A 17,607-nucleotide genomic window follows, 5' to 3' on the forward strand; every position below is an offset into this window, starting at 1 on the left:
TCCCTCAAATCTATTTCAATATTATCCTCCCATCTACGTCTCGGCCTCCCCAAAGGTCTTTTTCTCTCCGGTCTCCCAACTAACACTCTATATGCATTTCTGGATTCGCCCATACGTGCTACATGCCCTGTCCATCTCAAACGTCTGGATTTAATGTTCCTAATTAATAATAATAATAATTATTATTATAATTATTATTATTATTATTATTATTATTATTATTATTATTATTATTATTATTATTATTATTACAATCAAGATGCAAGACAAACAACTCAGTGCGACCAAGCGTTGAGCCATATTGAATGAGGATAATAATAATTTTATGTATGGTATTCTTTATCTAGAATTTTATCCCCCCCTCATCAGAAATCTTAATTTGCACCCTGCATACGTTTGGTATCTGGCAACAATATACACATAGATTCCGGGACTACTTTCAGGGAGCAGCATAAGCAGATAATGATCATTTCTGTTTCTCACAACAACTGCCCTCGTGTGATCAGTGCCATCACCTTCTCACAGCCGAATGAAATTGAATTATGAACTTAATTAATGATGCAAATAATTTTCTTTAGTTTCAAAGGGATTGTTTCAATAATGATTTTAGAAAAGTTATTATTTTATTTTCTAAGTTTCTTTAGGGTGCGAAATATGCACGACATTGTTTGTTTGTTTTTTACGAAATATTCACCGAAATCAAACCATCTTAAAGACCGAAATCAGGATAAAATATTTCATGAAATTCTTTTACACCTGTATTAAAAAAGTCTGGGCTCTAGTGTCCTCACCTGACATGTGCCAGCTGAGGGTGTTCCGCCAGCTGTTTTAAGAATGTGCACAGTGAGCTGCTGGTGTGTGCACTGCTCTGCAGCACCACAGCATACAGGCGCTCACATGGTGCTGCCGCCTGCACCTGTGCTAACCATGAGGATGCCTCCTCTCCCAGTGTCAGCACACACACTCTCTGCTCACTGAGTTGGTATGCCTTCCTCAGCAGTGCAAGCTTCCTATTTCCAAACTTCTGCTCTGCTACGGTCACGAGATCAGTACTGAGCGGCCACACTTCTCCATCACCCATACTGAGCAGCAGGAAGCCCTGGTGCACAAGTGTGCATCCTTCTTGTAGTGCAGCTTTGTCGGTCACCACCACGAGCGAAGCATGTCCCTCTGATAGGTTGTGAGTTGTCTTCAGGCTGACCTGCAGGCAGCAATAAGACAGTGCAAGAGCTATGGTAACAGCAATCAGTGCGTGACGCAACACTTACCTCCCCTGGAGAGATTTATTTTATACCAAGGTGGTGGGGCCGACAGCAAAAGAAACAATAATTCAGATCTTACCTAACAACAACAAAGGCAGTCTATGTAAAAGGGAACACAGAAAAATTGATTTAATTTAAGAAATAGAGCTTTCACTACTTTATATTTGTTTTAAATTCTGCTACATATTAATACTTACTTACAAATGGCTTTTAGAGAACCCGGAGGTTCATTGCCGCCCTCACATAAGCCCGCCATCAGTTCCTATCCTGAGCAAGATTAATCCAGTCTCTACCATCATATCCCACCTCCCTCAAACCCATTTTAATATTATCCTTCCATCTACGTCTCGGCCTCCCCAAAGGCCTTTTTCCCTCTGGCCTCCCAACTAACACTATATGTGCATTTCTGGATTCTCCCATACACGCTACATGCTGTGCTCATCTCAAACGTCTGGATTTAATGTTTGTAATTATGTCAGGTGAAGAATACAACACGTGCAGTTCTGCGTTGTGTAACTTTCTCCATTCTCCTGTAACTTCATCCCTCTTAGCCCCAAATATTTTCCTAAGCACCTTATTCTCAAACACCCTTAACCTCTGTTCCTCTGTCAAAGTGAGAGTCCAAGTTTCACAACCATACACAACAATCGGTAAAATAACTGTTTTATAGATTCTAACTTTCAGCTTTTTTGAGAACAAACTGGGTGACAAAAGCTTCTCAGCCGAATAATAGCAGACATTTCCCATATTTATTCTGCATTTAATTTCCTCCCGAGTATCATTTATATTTGTTACTGTTGCTCCAAGATATTTGAATTGTTCCACCTCTTCAAATGATAAATTTCCAATTTTTATATTTCCATTTCGTATACTTTGTCTTTTTGGGATTTACTTCCAAACCTATCTCTTTACTTGCTTCAAGTAAAATTCCCGTGCTAAATATTAATACAGGAGGTATTAACTTAAAAATGTTTAAAACGTGGTGAATATGAATGGTAAATTTAGTACAATTAGTAATTAAATACTAAATTAGATGAATGCGCCTTCCAGTAGTTTTTCTAAGGTTCTTAAAGGACGCTGATTTGAATACCCCATCTGTTATTGAAGAGCGTCGAGATCTAAATGCATTTCACACAATTAACAAAATGCATCACTTCAAGTACGATCGAAATACAACCAATCATATTTAGTTTCCCATTGTTCTTTATATTTGACTTCACGTCCAACCCAGTGGCGGCTCGCAACCTCAAAAGTTGGTGAAGCTCTTTTATTAAGTAACATGATGTATGATTTACCTATCTGTTGCAGATTAAGCTGATTCGTCTGTCTCTACGGAAGGAGAATTGTCACTGATGTCGTCATGAAATGGCTGCTTCTCAATTAGATCATGTAGCAAGTCCTTGTGAATGGAGATGCACGCCAATGATGATAATCTTCCTTGTGCCATTGAATTGCGAAGATTTGTCTTTATGCAGTTGAGTGCAGAAAAACTTCGCTCCACTGAAACGCTTGTTGGCGGTAATGTCACAATAAGGGAAAAGAGCCTATAGGTTTCTTCAATAAGTCTTTGTTTTACCTTACAGGTTTTAGTGCTTGTATCAGGGGAAATATTCTGGTACCAGTACTCATGATCTGCATAGAGAAGCTCTAGTTCTGTTTTCAAACGACTTACTTTGAACAAATTTGGGAAAGTCTTTTGTAGAGTGGCAAGAGCATTAAAAGGACAAATATTTGAATACTGAAGAAATTTTGAAGTATTGGCAAAAGAGCAAAACTGAAGCTGTTGAATGTCTTGATATCTAGTGTTAACTTGCATAAAAATGATGTCACGTATTTCAAAAATAATTGTTTGTACTTCTGAAAAAGTTCACCTTCTGACAGGTTAACATATTTCTGCCCTGAAAATTCACCCCTTTCTTTAGCCTTTTCAAAAAAAAAAACTGAAAAAACTTCATCTGTTTTCACAAAATCCATTCGAGTTCCATGCCGATTTTTTTATTTCAACTAACAATCAGGACCAACAAAACAATTTTTTCAAATAAGAACTACCGCACAGCCACTGATATTCACTGTACCACGCACTTTTAAAATGTTTGTTATAAGATCTTGCACCTTTCCTTTTCAATTTTTTTGCCGATATATTAATAATTAGTGTTGGTTTCCCCTCTAACAATTTTTTTTTTTATTTTAGTCGGTTATTTAACGACGCTGTTTCAACTACGAGGTTATTTAGCGTCGATGAGATTGGTGATAGCGAGATGAGGCCGAGGATTTGCCACAGATTACCTGACATTCACCTTACAGTTGGGGAAAACCTCGAAAAAAATCCAACCAGGTAATCAGCCCAAGCGGGGATCGAACCCACGCCCGAGCGCAACTTCAGACCGGCAGGCAAGCGCCTTAACTGACTGAGTCACGCCGGTGGTTTCCCCGCTAACAATACATCTCTTTCTTCACCTTCAGTCCAACACGAAAATAGTGTCTAACATGCTACACGCTATATCGTTTATAGGATACATTCCTCGTTGTTAATAAAAATATTTGAGTTACCACTTTTAAAAATAACTATAAAACTATCACTAGAAATAAATAACTGCTTAGTTAACTTAATCTTCTAATATATCGTTTTAGCAACAAGACATAACAGAGTCACTCTATTCACACGTCTCACAAACTGAAATTAACAGGTACAAAGAAGTGTGAACACTGTGAAAGACAAGGAATTTTATCTCATTGTATTCGCGTGCCATTATTTTCCTTTCAAAAGAGCCAAGCCAAAAGGTTATAATGTGTTTGCAGCTACAAGAGAAATGTTTTGTCAGTGATTCAAGTACCCTTGCAGACAGGTTCTACAGAAATCTTACAAGGGTTCGTTGCCATCGTTACCTGTAAACAAATCCGCAACTTGAGAAGCTCTACCTCTGAAAGAGGGATATAGCTGCAATTGTCACCCTTCTCCACTCTGCGCCAACCATTGTGACAATGGGACTAGTGTTCCATAATGCAGAATACCTAAGTGCAGAACATATCACAACGCAGAACGTAAAAGACAAAAATGAAGTGAAATAAAATGAAATATTAAAATACTTGTAATAAGTGAAGTTGCACTTAGTAAACAGGTGAAGTACCGCTTCACGAACTTCACCCGAAAAACCGCCCCTGGTCCAACCATTTACTTCATAGACTCACCACTAACAGCATTAGGTGAAGGTAACACAGATGGAATTACCGGTTCACAGATTTCGCTTTCACTTAAAGCCAATTCAGAATTTTCTTCATTAAATACATCAGACACACTTTCCATTGACTCCTCTATACGGCTTTTCTTTTTAAGAAAAGTAAAGTGTCCGTTCTTTTGCCATCATACACTGAAATATTTATGTATTGTACATGCTACAACTACTGTATTTTAGTAAACAAAAATTGTTATAGCACACCTAACTTCTTAACTGTAACAATCAATACTGAAAATTCAGACAGTTTAAATTTTAACCAATCAAGATCAGCTGGTAGACTCAGCTGCGCGAATTATAAATTCGGAAATGGCGGACAACCTGGAATCTGGGGGAATGGGGAGGTTCCCACAGACAACTAGGCCTACTTACCTGAGGGTAGTGGGGCAGTAGTGCTTCGAGGGCCGAGTCAAGGCCATCAGACAGCTTTACAATAGAGATGCTGTTCTTCCCCACGCTGTTCTCTATCACCAGCTGCATGCACATTTGCAGGAACTGCTGAACACTCTGCACACACCACAGCAATGAGACTGACAACAGTTTCATAGACTTGTCTGTGTGAATACACAACTACAGCACAAACTGCTCGCTCACCTGAAGTTTTGGATTCATATGACAGATAAACTTGACTGTTTTCAGAGTGAAGTTGGACTGACAGGAGGGCAGTTGCTCTGGATTTGCCAGACGCACCTTGTGCAGCTCTAACCCACCGCAGTGCAAGACCCCTGCCACATGGTTGTACACTGCATCCACCCCTATAACAGCATGGAACTCATGGAGCCAATGATCCACTCAAACTGTACTGCGTATTCAGTGTTGCCAGATTTCTCAGATCAGAATAAGGAACATAAACATATAAACATCTGTCAACGTGTAAATAACTAAATATTTATTAAAATCTAAAAACTTTAATAACGTCACAGTGTTAAAAAGAAGTTAAAAAAGATAATACATACCTTATTAACAAATTTTAAACTGTGAAGTTTTTGAAGTTTTAAAGTGTTTAGATTTTCATTATATTTAAATACTAAGCATTATAAAGTGAATCAATAACAAATAAATAACTAAATTTATTAATTAATATTTGAGGAGAAAAATTCGCTCCGTTGCCGGATATCGAACCCGGGTCCTTGGTTCTACATACCAAGCGCTCTTACCACTGAGCTACACTGAATTCAATTCACAGCACCAGACCGAACCCTCCTCCTTGAATATTTCCCTTTTGGCTTGACTACAAGTAGGCGTATATGTTGACGTTTTTTGTCCAAGTCAACTGCCATTATACAAGGGGCGCACTCAGCTGAGTGACTTATTTGGCCGGGATTCCGCAGTTAAGTGCACAGTAATCTGTACAGAAATATGCACTGCTAGCTATGAGAATATTAAAGATATTTTTATTAATTTGTCCTACAGAATAATATCTGTAATATTGACAATTTTTCTCCTCAAATATTAATTGTCAATATTACAGATATTATTCTGTAGGACAAATTAATAAAAATATTTTTAAATTTATTAAGTAATAAAAAGATATTTGCAATCACTTTTTAATAATAAGGAAATTTTTGCTCTGTACAGTAATTAACAAGATCAAATTTAAGATCTGTAGTTGTTAAGTTGGCGGCCTCTCCGATAAGTTTTTATTTAATTGCACAGTTGTTTCTTATGTCTGTGCATTTCAAAGAAATTTGAGAAAGGTCTCCTGCAAAAACTTCTGAAACTGGTATACTTGAATAAGAATTTATTATTAGTTTGATAGTTTATTGCTCATATCCTTGCAAATTACCATTCATTTACTAGCAACATTAAGTTTTTCTCTTAGATAACTGAACTGTGAGTTTCAAAATACAGGTCGAGTACACAACTGTCAGGGAATTAGCTATACTGAGCAATACTAACCTTGCACTGAGCTCTGGAGCTCTGAAGGGTTCACAATAACTTTCTGCAGGGCAACAGGCAGCTGTAGGCTCTGCGAGTACTCCATAGAATGTAGCATCGCCATCTGTAGCAGCGACTCACCAAACGCCACCAAGTTGTCTGTCCACTGCACTCGTGCTGTGCAGCCTACCACAACAATTCACTCAATGGTTGAATGAAAATAGTAGTAGAGGAACTAGTACTAAATTCAATACAAGACCAACATGACCGAGTGAGATGGCTAATGATTACATTTGAGACTCTCATTCATGGGGTCCCGAGTTCAAACTCTGTGGCCCATCAATCTAACTGGGGTTTTTTACGGTTTCCCTCAGTCACAAAAGTAAATGCCGGATTGGAAACTTACATACCATGATTCATCACTGTTTTAATCACCAATATCATAAACATTAAAGCAAAATCTACATCCATAACACACGGCAATAAAAACAGAAACTCAACAATAGTCAATAGCCTACTGATATACCCAAAGATCCTACACAAGAGATTTGACCATAGAAGAAGAAGAAGAAGAAGAAGAAGAAGAAGAAGAAGAAGAAGAAGAAGAAGAAGAACAGCAACAACAACAACAATAGAATGTTTAAACCCCGAGATTACTATCTACTTATCTACTTCTCTCTCACTCCACTGCTTTTCTAGAATGCCATAAGCTTCTCTCTCTCTCTCTCTCTCTCTCTCTCTCTCTCTCTCTCTCTCTCTCCTTCTCTCTCTTTTTTTTTTAAATAAGAAACATGAAACAAAGAATTCCAATTCTGACATTCCAAAGTAGCAACAACGAAAAAGTGTCGTGGCTCTGGGATTTCGGTAGTACCAGTGGCAGTTGTCGTCATTGTCATTGTCGTCATAATCATCATCACCACCATCATTTCCGCAGGTATACTTATGGAATGTCAGACGAAAACACGTGGATTCGAATCTAGATATAGAGGTTATTAGGTCTGCAGAGTAGGCCTCACTATGAAATAGTTTAAATATGACTTTTTAGTAAATGCAAAATTTGACGATATGAAAATCAGAAAACTGCTCTGGCGCCACTTGACCTCGAAAAATAATACCATGGCACCGCCAGGCCTGAAATACACTCCTGGCACCAACATACTGTAATAGGAAAAAGCACATAATTAATCAAAATAGGAAAGTCACCAAAGACGAAGAATAATCATAATCAGAATAGGGATAACAGATTATATATCTGTGGGAGTAATGAGGGATGAGTATGACAGAAGACTGGTAGTTAAACAAAATCAGGGCTACTGTACGCAGTATTTCACAAATGAACAAAAGCTAGTCTAGAAGAATTTTTTTTAAAATTATAGCAAACATATCAAGAGAGAGTGCAGTTGCTCTATACAGATACAGACCATAATAAAATTGTTTAGTTGAACATTTATATAAGATGAATTGCCTATGTGCAAATAACTGCACGATATGCAAAGAGAGAGATGTAGTACCGGTACTATTAGATGAGAAATACCTGCAAAAATGACAATGTCTAAATATTAGGAAATGTGAGAAACATAACTGCCTAGTTGACTTGTGTTCAAATGGGTGACAAAAACATAACTGAAGAAGCTTGAGGAACATGACTGTTTATTTGTTAAGCTATTTGTGTTCAAATAAGAGCACGACATGCAAAGAGAAAAAATGCAATACTAGATAAGAAATACGCCTGCAAAAATACCAAGATCTGAATATTAGGAAGCTGAGGAACATGACTGCCTAATTGTTAAACTGCTTGTGTTCAAATGAGTGCACAATATGCAGAGACTAGATGAGAAACTTAAATGCAAAAATCAGAAACATGACTGAACTGTATTAGAAAGTCTGAAGAACATGATTGGGAAGTCAGAGTGAAGATTATGCAAATCAGTTAATCACAGTCGTGGATCGAAGTTTTAAAATTAGGGAAGACTATAAAGGGCACATAATAATATATCAGCTGTGAATTGTTCGGGGCCTTGGGGAGTTTATATTTATTTACTCGTTTATTCGCCTATTTATTTTCGTAAGTAAGTAGTTAGAACATTAAAGTTACTTATATTACACAGCTCATCACTGGGAGGAGATGGATGACTACTCTCATCCTTGATGTATGTGTTATTATTGCGGCTGTATGAAGAGGCTTCACAATTTACCAGTTTTCTTTATTTTAATAATATGTAAATATGATTTAGAGGAGTTGATCATGCACCAAAGTGTTGCTAGATGGCCTAAATGCCGCATCTTATGATTTCTATATTATTAATTATTGTGTCTGTATTAATAATTTAGTATTAATATAATTATAATTGTAATTGTTATTATTTTTATTTACATAAGAAATATTTCATTTGATGGTAAGCTAGTGCCTTCTGGGGCAATTTTTTATAAATTTAAAGATACCATTTGATTAACAAATAAAAACTTCTCATTCTTGTCACAGTGTTCTTCCGAAAGATCAGTTACCCATTATAGAGCGAATGAGAGAGACAGAGCCTGAGCTTTTTGTTTTCACTCTGAACTTTTATTTTTTATGTAAGCTATTAGATGTGACATCTTGTAGGGATTTGTAAGACGTATTTAGACATAGGTATCTGAGTCTTCATGTCAATGAAAATCAACAGATCTCCACTCTAACCAAGTCCTCCAGCTCTGTTACACAGAAAATAGCGGTAATTCATGGTTGGAGCTTGTAAAAAAAAGAAAAACCTGCTGATATCAACAGTCCCAAATATGTTGACTGTCATTACCATATGAACAGAGTAAAATTTAAATTCTAAATTCCATCATAAAATAATCCATGTTGAATCTTTCGTACAATACTTTTAACACTTGAATATAAATAATTGATTAAATGGTGATCTTACTCGTATTAATTATGTAAGCATGGTGCGGCTTACAGCTGTTTCGGTGCTATTCGACACCATCCTCAGAGTCTACTAAATCTCACATGCAATAGTTGCTACAGTTTCTACATTGGACAGACAGGCAGATCATTCCAAACTCGATACAAAGAACACATTAAAGCAATAACCAGAGGACACAATACATCTACATATGCCGAACACATAACTAATGCTAACCACACATACAGTAACATAAATACAGACATGGAAACCCTACACATCTACACATACAACCCAAAAACCAAAAACTCAACACACTAGAACAATATGAAATATACAGACACACTAAAACACACCCCAGTCAAATTCTCAACACATAGATCAATTTCAGAACACACACACTATTTGACACAACTCTTCATCACACGAACGCACCCACACAACAGGCAGCGAAGTTGAGATAGCGCCGAGATCTAGTAGGCTCTGAGGATGGTGTCGAATAGCACCGAAACAGCTGTAAGCCGCACATGCTTACATAATTAACACGAGTAAGATCGCCATTTAATCAATTATTTATAAAATAATCTTTAAAAATTTTTATAGGAATCCTTCCCAGAACCTTTCATTAGGAGCCATGGCTGATCAATCCCTAGTGCCACTGAGCAACCAAGTTCTTTATTTAATAGACCTTTCAAACCACAGAGAATATTCACTGTCATGCCGAAAAAGTGAAGTGGACAAAGCCTACAAAACAGTACTTATAGTTTACCTTGGCGACCCAGCGCAGCATTCAGAATGCCTTTGAAGACACCACGGTACTGGTATCCACGCTGCTCTAGCTCCTCGTACACCTCGTCCCTTTCCAGTGCGATGCCATCATCCATGTCCAATGGGGGCAGGGTGGACACGAACTCTTTCTGCACATTCTCGGGCACAGTGACCTTGCCCTTGGCTACCATCACGTGTTCCTTGCAGATCTCGAAGTCTCCACTGCCCCGCTGCACCATCACAAACAGCTGCACCGCACCTCGTTCAGGGATCTCCAGTGGCTGCAAGATGCGGATGTCCTCGAACACGACAGGCAGGTCTGCACACTTGCTGCTCCGCAGTGTGGCTATTGCCTCCCACACGATTTTCTATGGAAGCAAATAAGGGGAGTACTCATCAGGGAGAAACTAGGTAACGTGTTTCTCTTAATCAGTTACTGCACAGATGACATCTCTTCTCTGTCTCTAACTTTGTATTTGAAAGCTACCATTCAAGCAATAATATTAAAGGCCCATTTAACGTAAAATGAATGGGGTACTCATAATAAAGATTTGGTTAGAAAAATATAACAGTGAACATCGCATGTTTCTAGGGTGCTCTGTTCTCTCGATATGTGTAACTAACTGATACATCTATTGACGTGATGATGTCATTCCTCCCAAGATTAGCTGAGATTCACCTACTGCTGATTGCAATGAAACCCGGGATCACTTGCACCTATTATTGTCACACGATAACTCCCATCTTAGATTTTATCAGCCTCATGGTCTATAGTCAGAGCTTCTGGCTATAGTTCATGAGGTCCCGGGTTCGATTCCCGGTTAGAGCACAGGAATTTTTCCTTAAAGGGGATTATTCCTGTGTCCGTCCATGGTCTGGAATTTAGGTTAAGTTTAGATTTAAGACCTCTCCTGGCACTACATTATCATAATCATCTTATCACATCATCGGGGTAATGTAACTTCGCCTTCCAGGCGCTCCAACCTCAGAAGTGGGTTACAACTAAGCCACGGCCAGGAGAGAAGGCCAGAAATGTCGAAAAGACAACCTGGTGGCATTGGATTAAAAAAAAAAAAAAATTATCTAATAAACTTAATTTTTTCGTTCCTTAGTTTATATGTATTTGCATTAACACATTCCCTGCGAAGGAGGGATTTGATGTCTGGATGCTCCCATGTATTGGCCCACCGGTGACATAATAATGTCATTAGTTAAAATCAGTTCAGGTCATCGGTGCCCTGAATGCTGGGAGTGTACAGATGCCTCAAACTAGCAAGCTGTCTCGTTCACGCAGGCGCATAGAGCACTTCTCCCCTACCACTGTCCGCCTACTGCTGTGCACTGTGGACTAGAACGGTACAGCTCAGTTCTAATAACAGTTGAGAAGGCTGCATAGGGAGGGAACATCTTGAATACATTGTCAAGAGGTCAACTTTTCAGATAATATGACTATACCTGGGTATCGGAGCCTAGGTGGGTCCCCTCCTTTAGCTCTACTACTTCCCCTCTCCAGGCATCTTCCTAGTTTGAGGCATCTGTAATCAAGCTGCTCTATAGCCTCAATGCAATACACAAACGTTTGCTGAGTTGCTTACTGAAAAGAAAATGTTCTCTTAGAACTTATGTTGCAGCAGTGGGTCAGTGTGCCCCAATATGACCCTCAAAACAAATGTCGGTTTATCAGATATTTTTGGGACATGGATTTTTAATCACATCATATTTATCAAGTTTTAAGTAAAAATAAACTAATTTTAAAAGTGTACTTACCTTAATGAAACATAGAACTTTAGACATTTGCACAGTTACATCTTACAAAATATCATATTTGCACGTTTTTCATTAAAGCAGGCAATGAACATTTTAGATTCTCCTGGGCATTCGTGCAGGAATTCGTGACGTTACTGGTTTTGTTATCTACTTCCTTCTTGTCCTGCTGAGCAAAAGTTCTTTTGTAGCACAATGTGCAATGTCGCCGAACTCATCCCATCCCCATCCCTCCCCTCACCTCACCTCATCTCATATCTCATCTCATCACAGATGCCTCGTAATTGCGTTTGAGTGGCCAAAATTTGTATAAGCACTTGTTTTGACATTATTAACATGGTGGAAGAAAAAAATTAACTTTTTTATCTATCCCTATCCTGCTTATTAGCCAGAGATAGAGAAGCTTTGATAGCTTTATATTATGTCTGTACAAAAAGGCAAATAGTTCAAAATTAAAATTCTGATGCCAATGGGAACAAGCGACAACGAATCTTACTAGATATCCAAAGGTGGGGTACAGCATTCGCTCCTGTACCACATGACCAGCATACATTTGATCGTCAGTATGGCTCAAGCTCACTGTGATGTCTGCCTCTCCCGTAATGGCGTCGAACTGAAATGACATATCAACACAATGAATGGCACATACAGCAGAAACACATCTACATGGCAGCCTATGTCCCGGCACTAACCTGGGTGACTTCATTCATGACATGCCAGTCTGTACTGTGGTCCCAGCTCACGAGTGGTGTGAGAGACGGTGTGTTATTGCTCACAGGGAACTGCACAGGAGGGTACAGCTTCGACACTTGGGGCATCCCTCCCACCATATAGATTCTGGAATAGGGACATTGCTGTCAGTACCGACACTATATTTGGGTTAAAAATACTTTGTGATTGCACGGGGAATATGTTCACAGGACATTACCATGGATGCTATGCCAACAACAGATCACGGTCCGTTCTGAATTGTGACACAGTAGCGTTGTTGCTGGTTCATCTTTTAAACAAAGTCAAGCTTGTTCGCATTTGTATTTCATCTTCTACGTGGCTTGTGTGTGCTAGTTCCCAGCTAATATTGCTGTTGTTAACTAATGCTGAGTTCTTGGCCATAGAACTATTAACTTTCTTGCTCTCCAATATTTCTCACACACAGTGGGTTTAAGGGATGGACATTGCTAAAGATGATTTTGACCCATTTCTTCCTGAACATTGCACAATGGTCAAGCAGTGAAGAAATAATTTCAATTTTGTTCAAGTATTTGACAAACAGTCATTCCTTGTGAACAATCGAAAGGATCCAACTGCATTTTTCCTTGGACACACAGGAATATTATATTTTGTTGTACATCGAGACACTCCCATCCTTTATTATTTGAAATTTCGTGGCAATGCTATAATATTACATCTTGATATTTTGAATTGATTATTACGTATTTTCATCTGTTAAAAGATTAACAGTGACATGGGGTTTTAAAGTTGTTACTTTCCTTCTTAACAAGACAGTCAACAGCTTCAATACCAGATAATCCAGTGTGCCATACCCACTGAAAAACTAGCATTTTGTTGAGCTTCATCAGATGATGTATAATTTTCCAACACAATCAGTTTTTTTTTTAAGGTGGCAGATTGGTTGTTATAATCGCCGCGCTCTCATGCTTAACATTCGGCAGGTCTTTGAGCAACCTCGTGAGTAACATTCGGCAGGTCTTTGAAATTTAATTGTATTATTGTTTTCAATTTCTTGTGTCGTTGCTCCAATCACTCACCTCAATTTCAATGTTAGAACCAATAAGCTGCTTCCATTACAAAATGACACCTACTTGTCTAATCCACGTGGACTAAAACCGAGGTTGCAATGTCTTGTGCTGAGGACGAACATTAAGGTATGTGATTAAAAATTATTATTAAGAGTTAAGAATGTCGATGTACTCGTATATGAAACAACAACAACAACAACAACAACAACAACAACAACAACAACAACAACAATAATAATAATAATAATAATAATAATAATAATAATAATAATAATAATAATAATAATAGCCATTTAACAATATAACAAACTAGTGTTAATTCTTATCGAGGAAGTAGATGTGACAACGTGATGGTTAGAGTGAAACCTACAGAGCAACAATCGGTCGGAAAAATTATGCTTTAAAAGCACATGGCACGTTATTGTATGATGCCGACATGTTAAGCATGAGACTGTGGCGATTATACAACAATATAATAGTTGCTTCAGAATCACTGAATATAGCAGTTTGTTGAAAATAAGAGCTCCAGTGCAACAGATTTTGAAGTGTCAAATAGATAGTTTCAACTTCTCCAAAAAAAAATTTGTAGCTTCATAACCAAAGGATTTTAAAATGAAGCCATTCTTTGTTAGGACATCTAGTTTCCAATGTGAGCAATTTTAGGACATCGTTTGGAGTGTCTCTTTTCTAGTATCTTCAACCAAGCCCAGCTAACTTAAACAAGTTTATTCTATTTTGTTATATAGTTATTATTGATGCTGTTGTAGCTTAATTCAATGTTAAATCTATTTGTTTCGTTGTTGTTATTTTATTATTTTATTACTTGTGGGCATTTATTTAGTTTCAAATTACACTGACAAATTGCATATGCATCAAGTACTGGAAGAGTGAAATGTATGGCAACAGGATGTATCAGTTGGGATCACAAAGTATTTTTAATCCAAGTGTAGCAATCTTATTAAGTTTTGGCAAGCTGATGAATAGGTACTTAGATGACATACTTGCCAATGGCAGACAGCAGGAAGTGGAGGCCTTGTGGGTGTGCACGTTGTGTCAGAGCGATGTTGGTGCAGTTAGGTCCCAAAGAGCGGCGCAGGATGGCCTGCAGCAGCCCATGGGGTGCCACCTCGATGGCGATGGCGTCCTTAGGAACATGCTTGCTGGCCTCCTCGAACAGCACAGGGCTTAGCAAGTTGTTGGTGTGGTAATCAGCTGAGCAGTAGCGTGCCAGGGGCGAGTCCCAGGACTCCTGTGGCACTGACGAACATATCCAGCGTGGAGAACGGGGCTTTGGCTCCGGAATCAGCTGCAATGAGTCACGAGTTCATTAGGCGCGCCATGATTTCAGAGCATTGTGCACCAACACTAGCATCTCATGATTCTCTACACTCCAGAGAATCAAGACTATCCACAAATGTCACTACACTACAGACGTAGTACTCTTGGTTTCACAAGTAAAGAACCTTCGTTGGAGGGTTGGGTTCAGGAAGCCATAAATCTGACTGACACGCTCCCCCAATTTGTGAAACTGTGGATAAAGATACCACCAGGAGACCGCCGAGAATGCTGTGTTGTGAATTTTCCATTTTTGAAAGAATCCAACCAGTTGCAAAAGAAAATACATTTAAAGACTCAAGCCAAGCACAAACGTGGCAACAGCTGAAAGTTTTAGCAAGTCTACTTTCCTAACTGGCCTGTCAATCACTGTCATCTGTGTAGAAGTGGTGTGAGGCCAGGGTTCTTTACTGTGAAGCCGAGAGTAACTACAATTTCAAGTTCACCACTGTGGAGTAATGGTTAGCATGTCTGACCATGAAACGAGCAGGCCCAGGTTCAAATCCTAGATAGAATAAGTTACTTGGTTGAGATTTTTTCAGAAGTTTTCCCTCAACCAATTGAAGCAGAATTGTTGGGTAACTTTCGGCATTGGACTTCGGGCTCATTTCGCTTTCATAATTACATTTCCCCTCTTTCATCATCATCACCATTTCTTTCCCACATTTCGGGCTTACTCCGATGTAGAGTCAGCTGTGGGCTACCACGGAACTTGGTCCCAGTGGTATATGGTCATTAGTTACTGGTAGTAGTGCTATATACCGTCGGCTTTCCCCTGGGTTCATGGTAGCTCGTGTGACCAAAGTTGAGGAACTGTGGTGATGCCTATGCAGAAAAATAAAAGGGTTCTCTAACTTATAGAGGAGTTCGGAAATGGCCTGCAAGAGAATCTGTAGTGCAGGGAACCTTAGGGCATACACATCATTCCATTTTTGTGTAGTACAATGGGCCCACCCAAGCAGCCTACTTGCGAGGCCAGTCCCCAGCCCATGGCACTTCCCTCAATGGGGATTAATAGAATAGAACTACTACTTCAGATGACAATCACAATGCAATGGTCGGCCAGCACTGTGGATCGGGTTGCAGCATAGCTCAGATGGAAAGATACTCAGCACGCTAACAAGCAAACGTTCTGATGGGGGCAGATAAAAAAGTTAATTTTTTTTTCTTCCACCATATTAATAATGTCAAAAGAAGTCCTTACACAAATTTTGGCCACTCGACCGCAATTACGAGCCCGTCCAAAAAGTTATTTTCCCTGGGGCCGTTTATGGAAAAAAGCACAATTGCATAGAAATATTTATTGAAACAGATACAGCAATTGTTGCGCTATTTGTCAACATATCCCCCACTGGAATTGAGACATTTGTTACCGGTATACCATGGGATCAATTTTTGTGTCGTAGAAGTCAGCCGCCTCAGATCGGAACCAGTATTTGACTGCGTCTGCACCTCTCCCTGTCGATCCCAGGATATGAGAAATGTCTCAATTCGATCGAAAATATGTTGAAAAATATCTCAACAATTGCTGTGTCCGCTCCAATAAATTTGTCCAATGAAAATGTGTTTTTTTTTTCTGTTAGCAGCCCCTGGCGAACTTATTTTTTACTGCCCTCGTAATTGCGGTCGAGTGGCCAAAATTTGTATAAGCACTTCTTTTGACATTATTAACATGGTGGAAGAAAAAACTAAACTTTTTTATCTGCCCCTATCAGAACATTTGCTTGTAAGCTGAGAGTTTTGGATTCGATTCCCGATGCCAGAACGAATTTTTCTCCGCTAATAAGTATCTAAGTGGTGACTCATAAAGTCATTGACATTCAATAGAGGACAGCAAGGTCCTCTAATGCGAATATATGTATGTTAACTGCGATAATGTTTGTTTATGTTCCCATAGCAACTACTGTTGCTCTTCTGGTCTCTAACCTGCTAGTTCAGCAGGTGTGATGTTTCCTCTTTCATAGAAAAGGTATGTCCTGATATACAATACTATGTTAAAAAAATATGAACTAAGTTAAAAAAAAGAGAGCAACAATATGTAACCTCAGTCAAATAATTCAAGAGTGCTGGAGCAGCAGGTTGGATGTAGCGGCTGTGGTAAGCAATGTTGGCCACATTCACTACCCGAGCAAATATGCCCCTTCGCTGGAGCTCTGCTACGAACTTCTTCACTGGCTCCACAGGTCCAGAGATGGTGCAGCTGGTCTCACTGTTGTGACAGGCCACGTCCACCTCCGGAGGCACTATGTTCTTCACCTGGTTTCTCCCCAACCCTGCAACAATTATGGCATAGTCCAGAAATACGATCTATTTCTTCTATCATGACTGCATATTTAATAAGTACCGGTAAGTAATGCAGTCTTACTAAGCATGGTAATAGTAATTTTCCGATAGTCAATATACAATGTAATATAATGTTTATTTTAGTATTCAGTCTAAATGACTTATCATAGTTTAAACAACATCATCATGTTGTTTGCTTACCATAGAGATAATTATTCAAACTGTTAATTAAGTAAGAAATATATGATTAATAACAACAGTTTTAATTATAAAAAATGTTTATTACAAATGTAATTTTATTTTAATATCTGTAACTTAATTTGAATTTCATGTTGTTTGCTCACCATGGAGATAATTATTCAAACTGTTAATCAATGATGTACACATGATCTTTAAATATATTAGATGTAAACTGTCTGATACATATTTCACAGCCATC

At 38.6% G+C, this 17,607-nt stretch overlaps 1 protein-coding gene across 2 annotated transcripts in view; it reads right to left on the minus strand.

Moving 5' to 3' along the window:
- LOC138703526 (fatty acid synthase-like) overlaps positions 1–17,607 on the minus strand; it is a 75,255-nt gene that overhangs the window by 26,548 nt on the left and 31,100 nt on the right. For both annotated transcript variants that reach the window (XM_069831451.1, XM_069831450.1), the window contains exons 12-20: positions 16,929–17,158; positions 14,552–14,856; positions 12,483–12,627; positions 12,287–12,403; positions 10,028–10,394; positions 6,395–6,559; positions 5,090–5,250; positions 4,868–5,002; positions 792–1,201 (exon numbers count right to left, since the gene is read on the minus strand). In XM_069831451.1, the coding sequence (XP_069687552.1) occupies positions 792–1,201; positions 4,868–5,002; positions 5,090–5,250; positions 6,395–6,559; positions 10,028–10,394; positions 12,287–12,403; positions 12,483–12,627; positions 14,552–14,856; positions 16,929–17,158 (2,035 nt within the window). The remainder of the gene's footprint in view (positions 1–791; positions 1,202–4,867; positions 5,003–5,089; positions 5,251–6,394; positions 6,560–10,027; positions 10,395–12,286; positions 12,404–12,482; positions 12,628–14,551; positions 14,857–16,928; positions 17,159–17,607) is intronic.

This window comes from Periplaneta americana, chromosome 7 (genome assembly GCF_040183065.1).
Source record: "Periplaneta americana isolate PAMFEO1 chromosome 7, P.americana_PAMFEO1_priV1, whole genome shotgun sequence".
Classification (NCBI taxonomy): Eukaryota; Metazoa; Arthropoda; class Insecta; order Blattodea; family Blattidae; genus Periplaneta; species Periplaneta americana.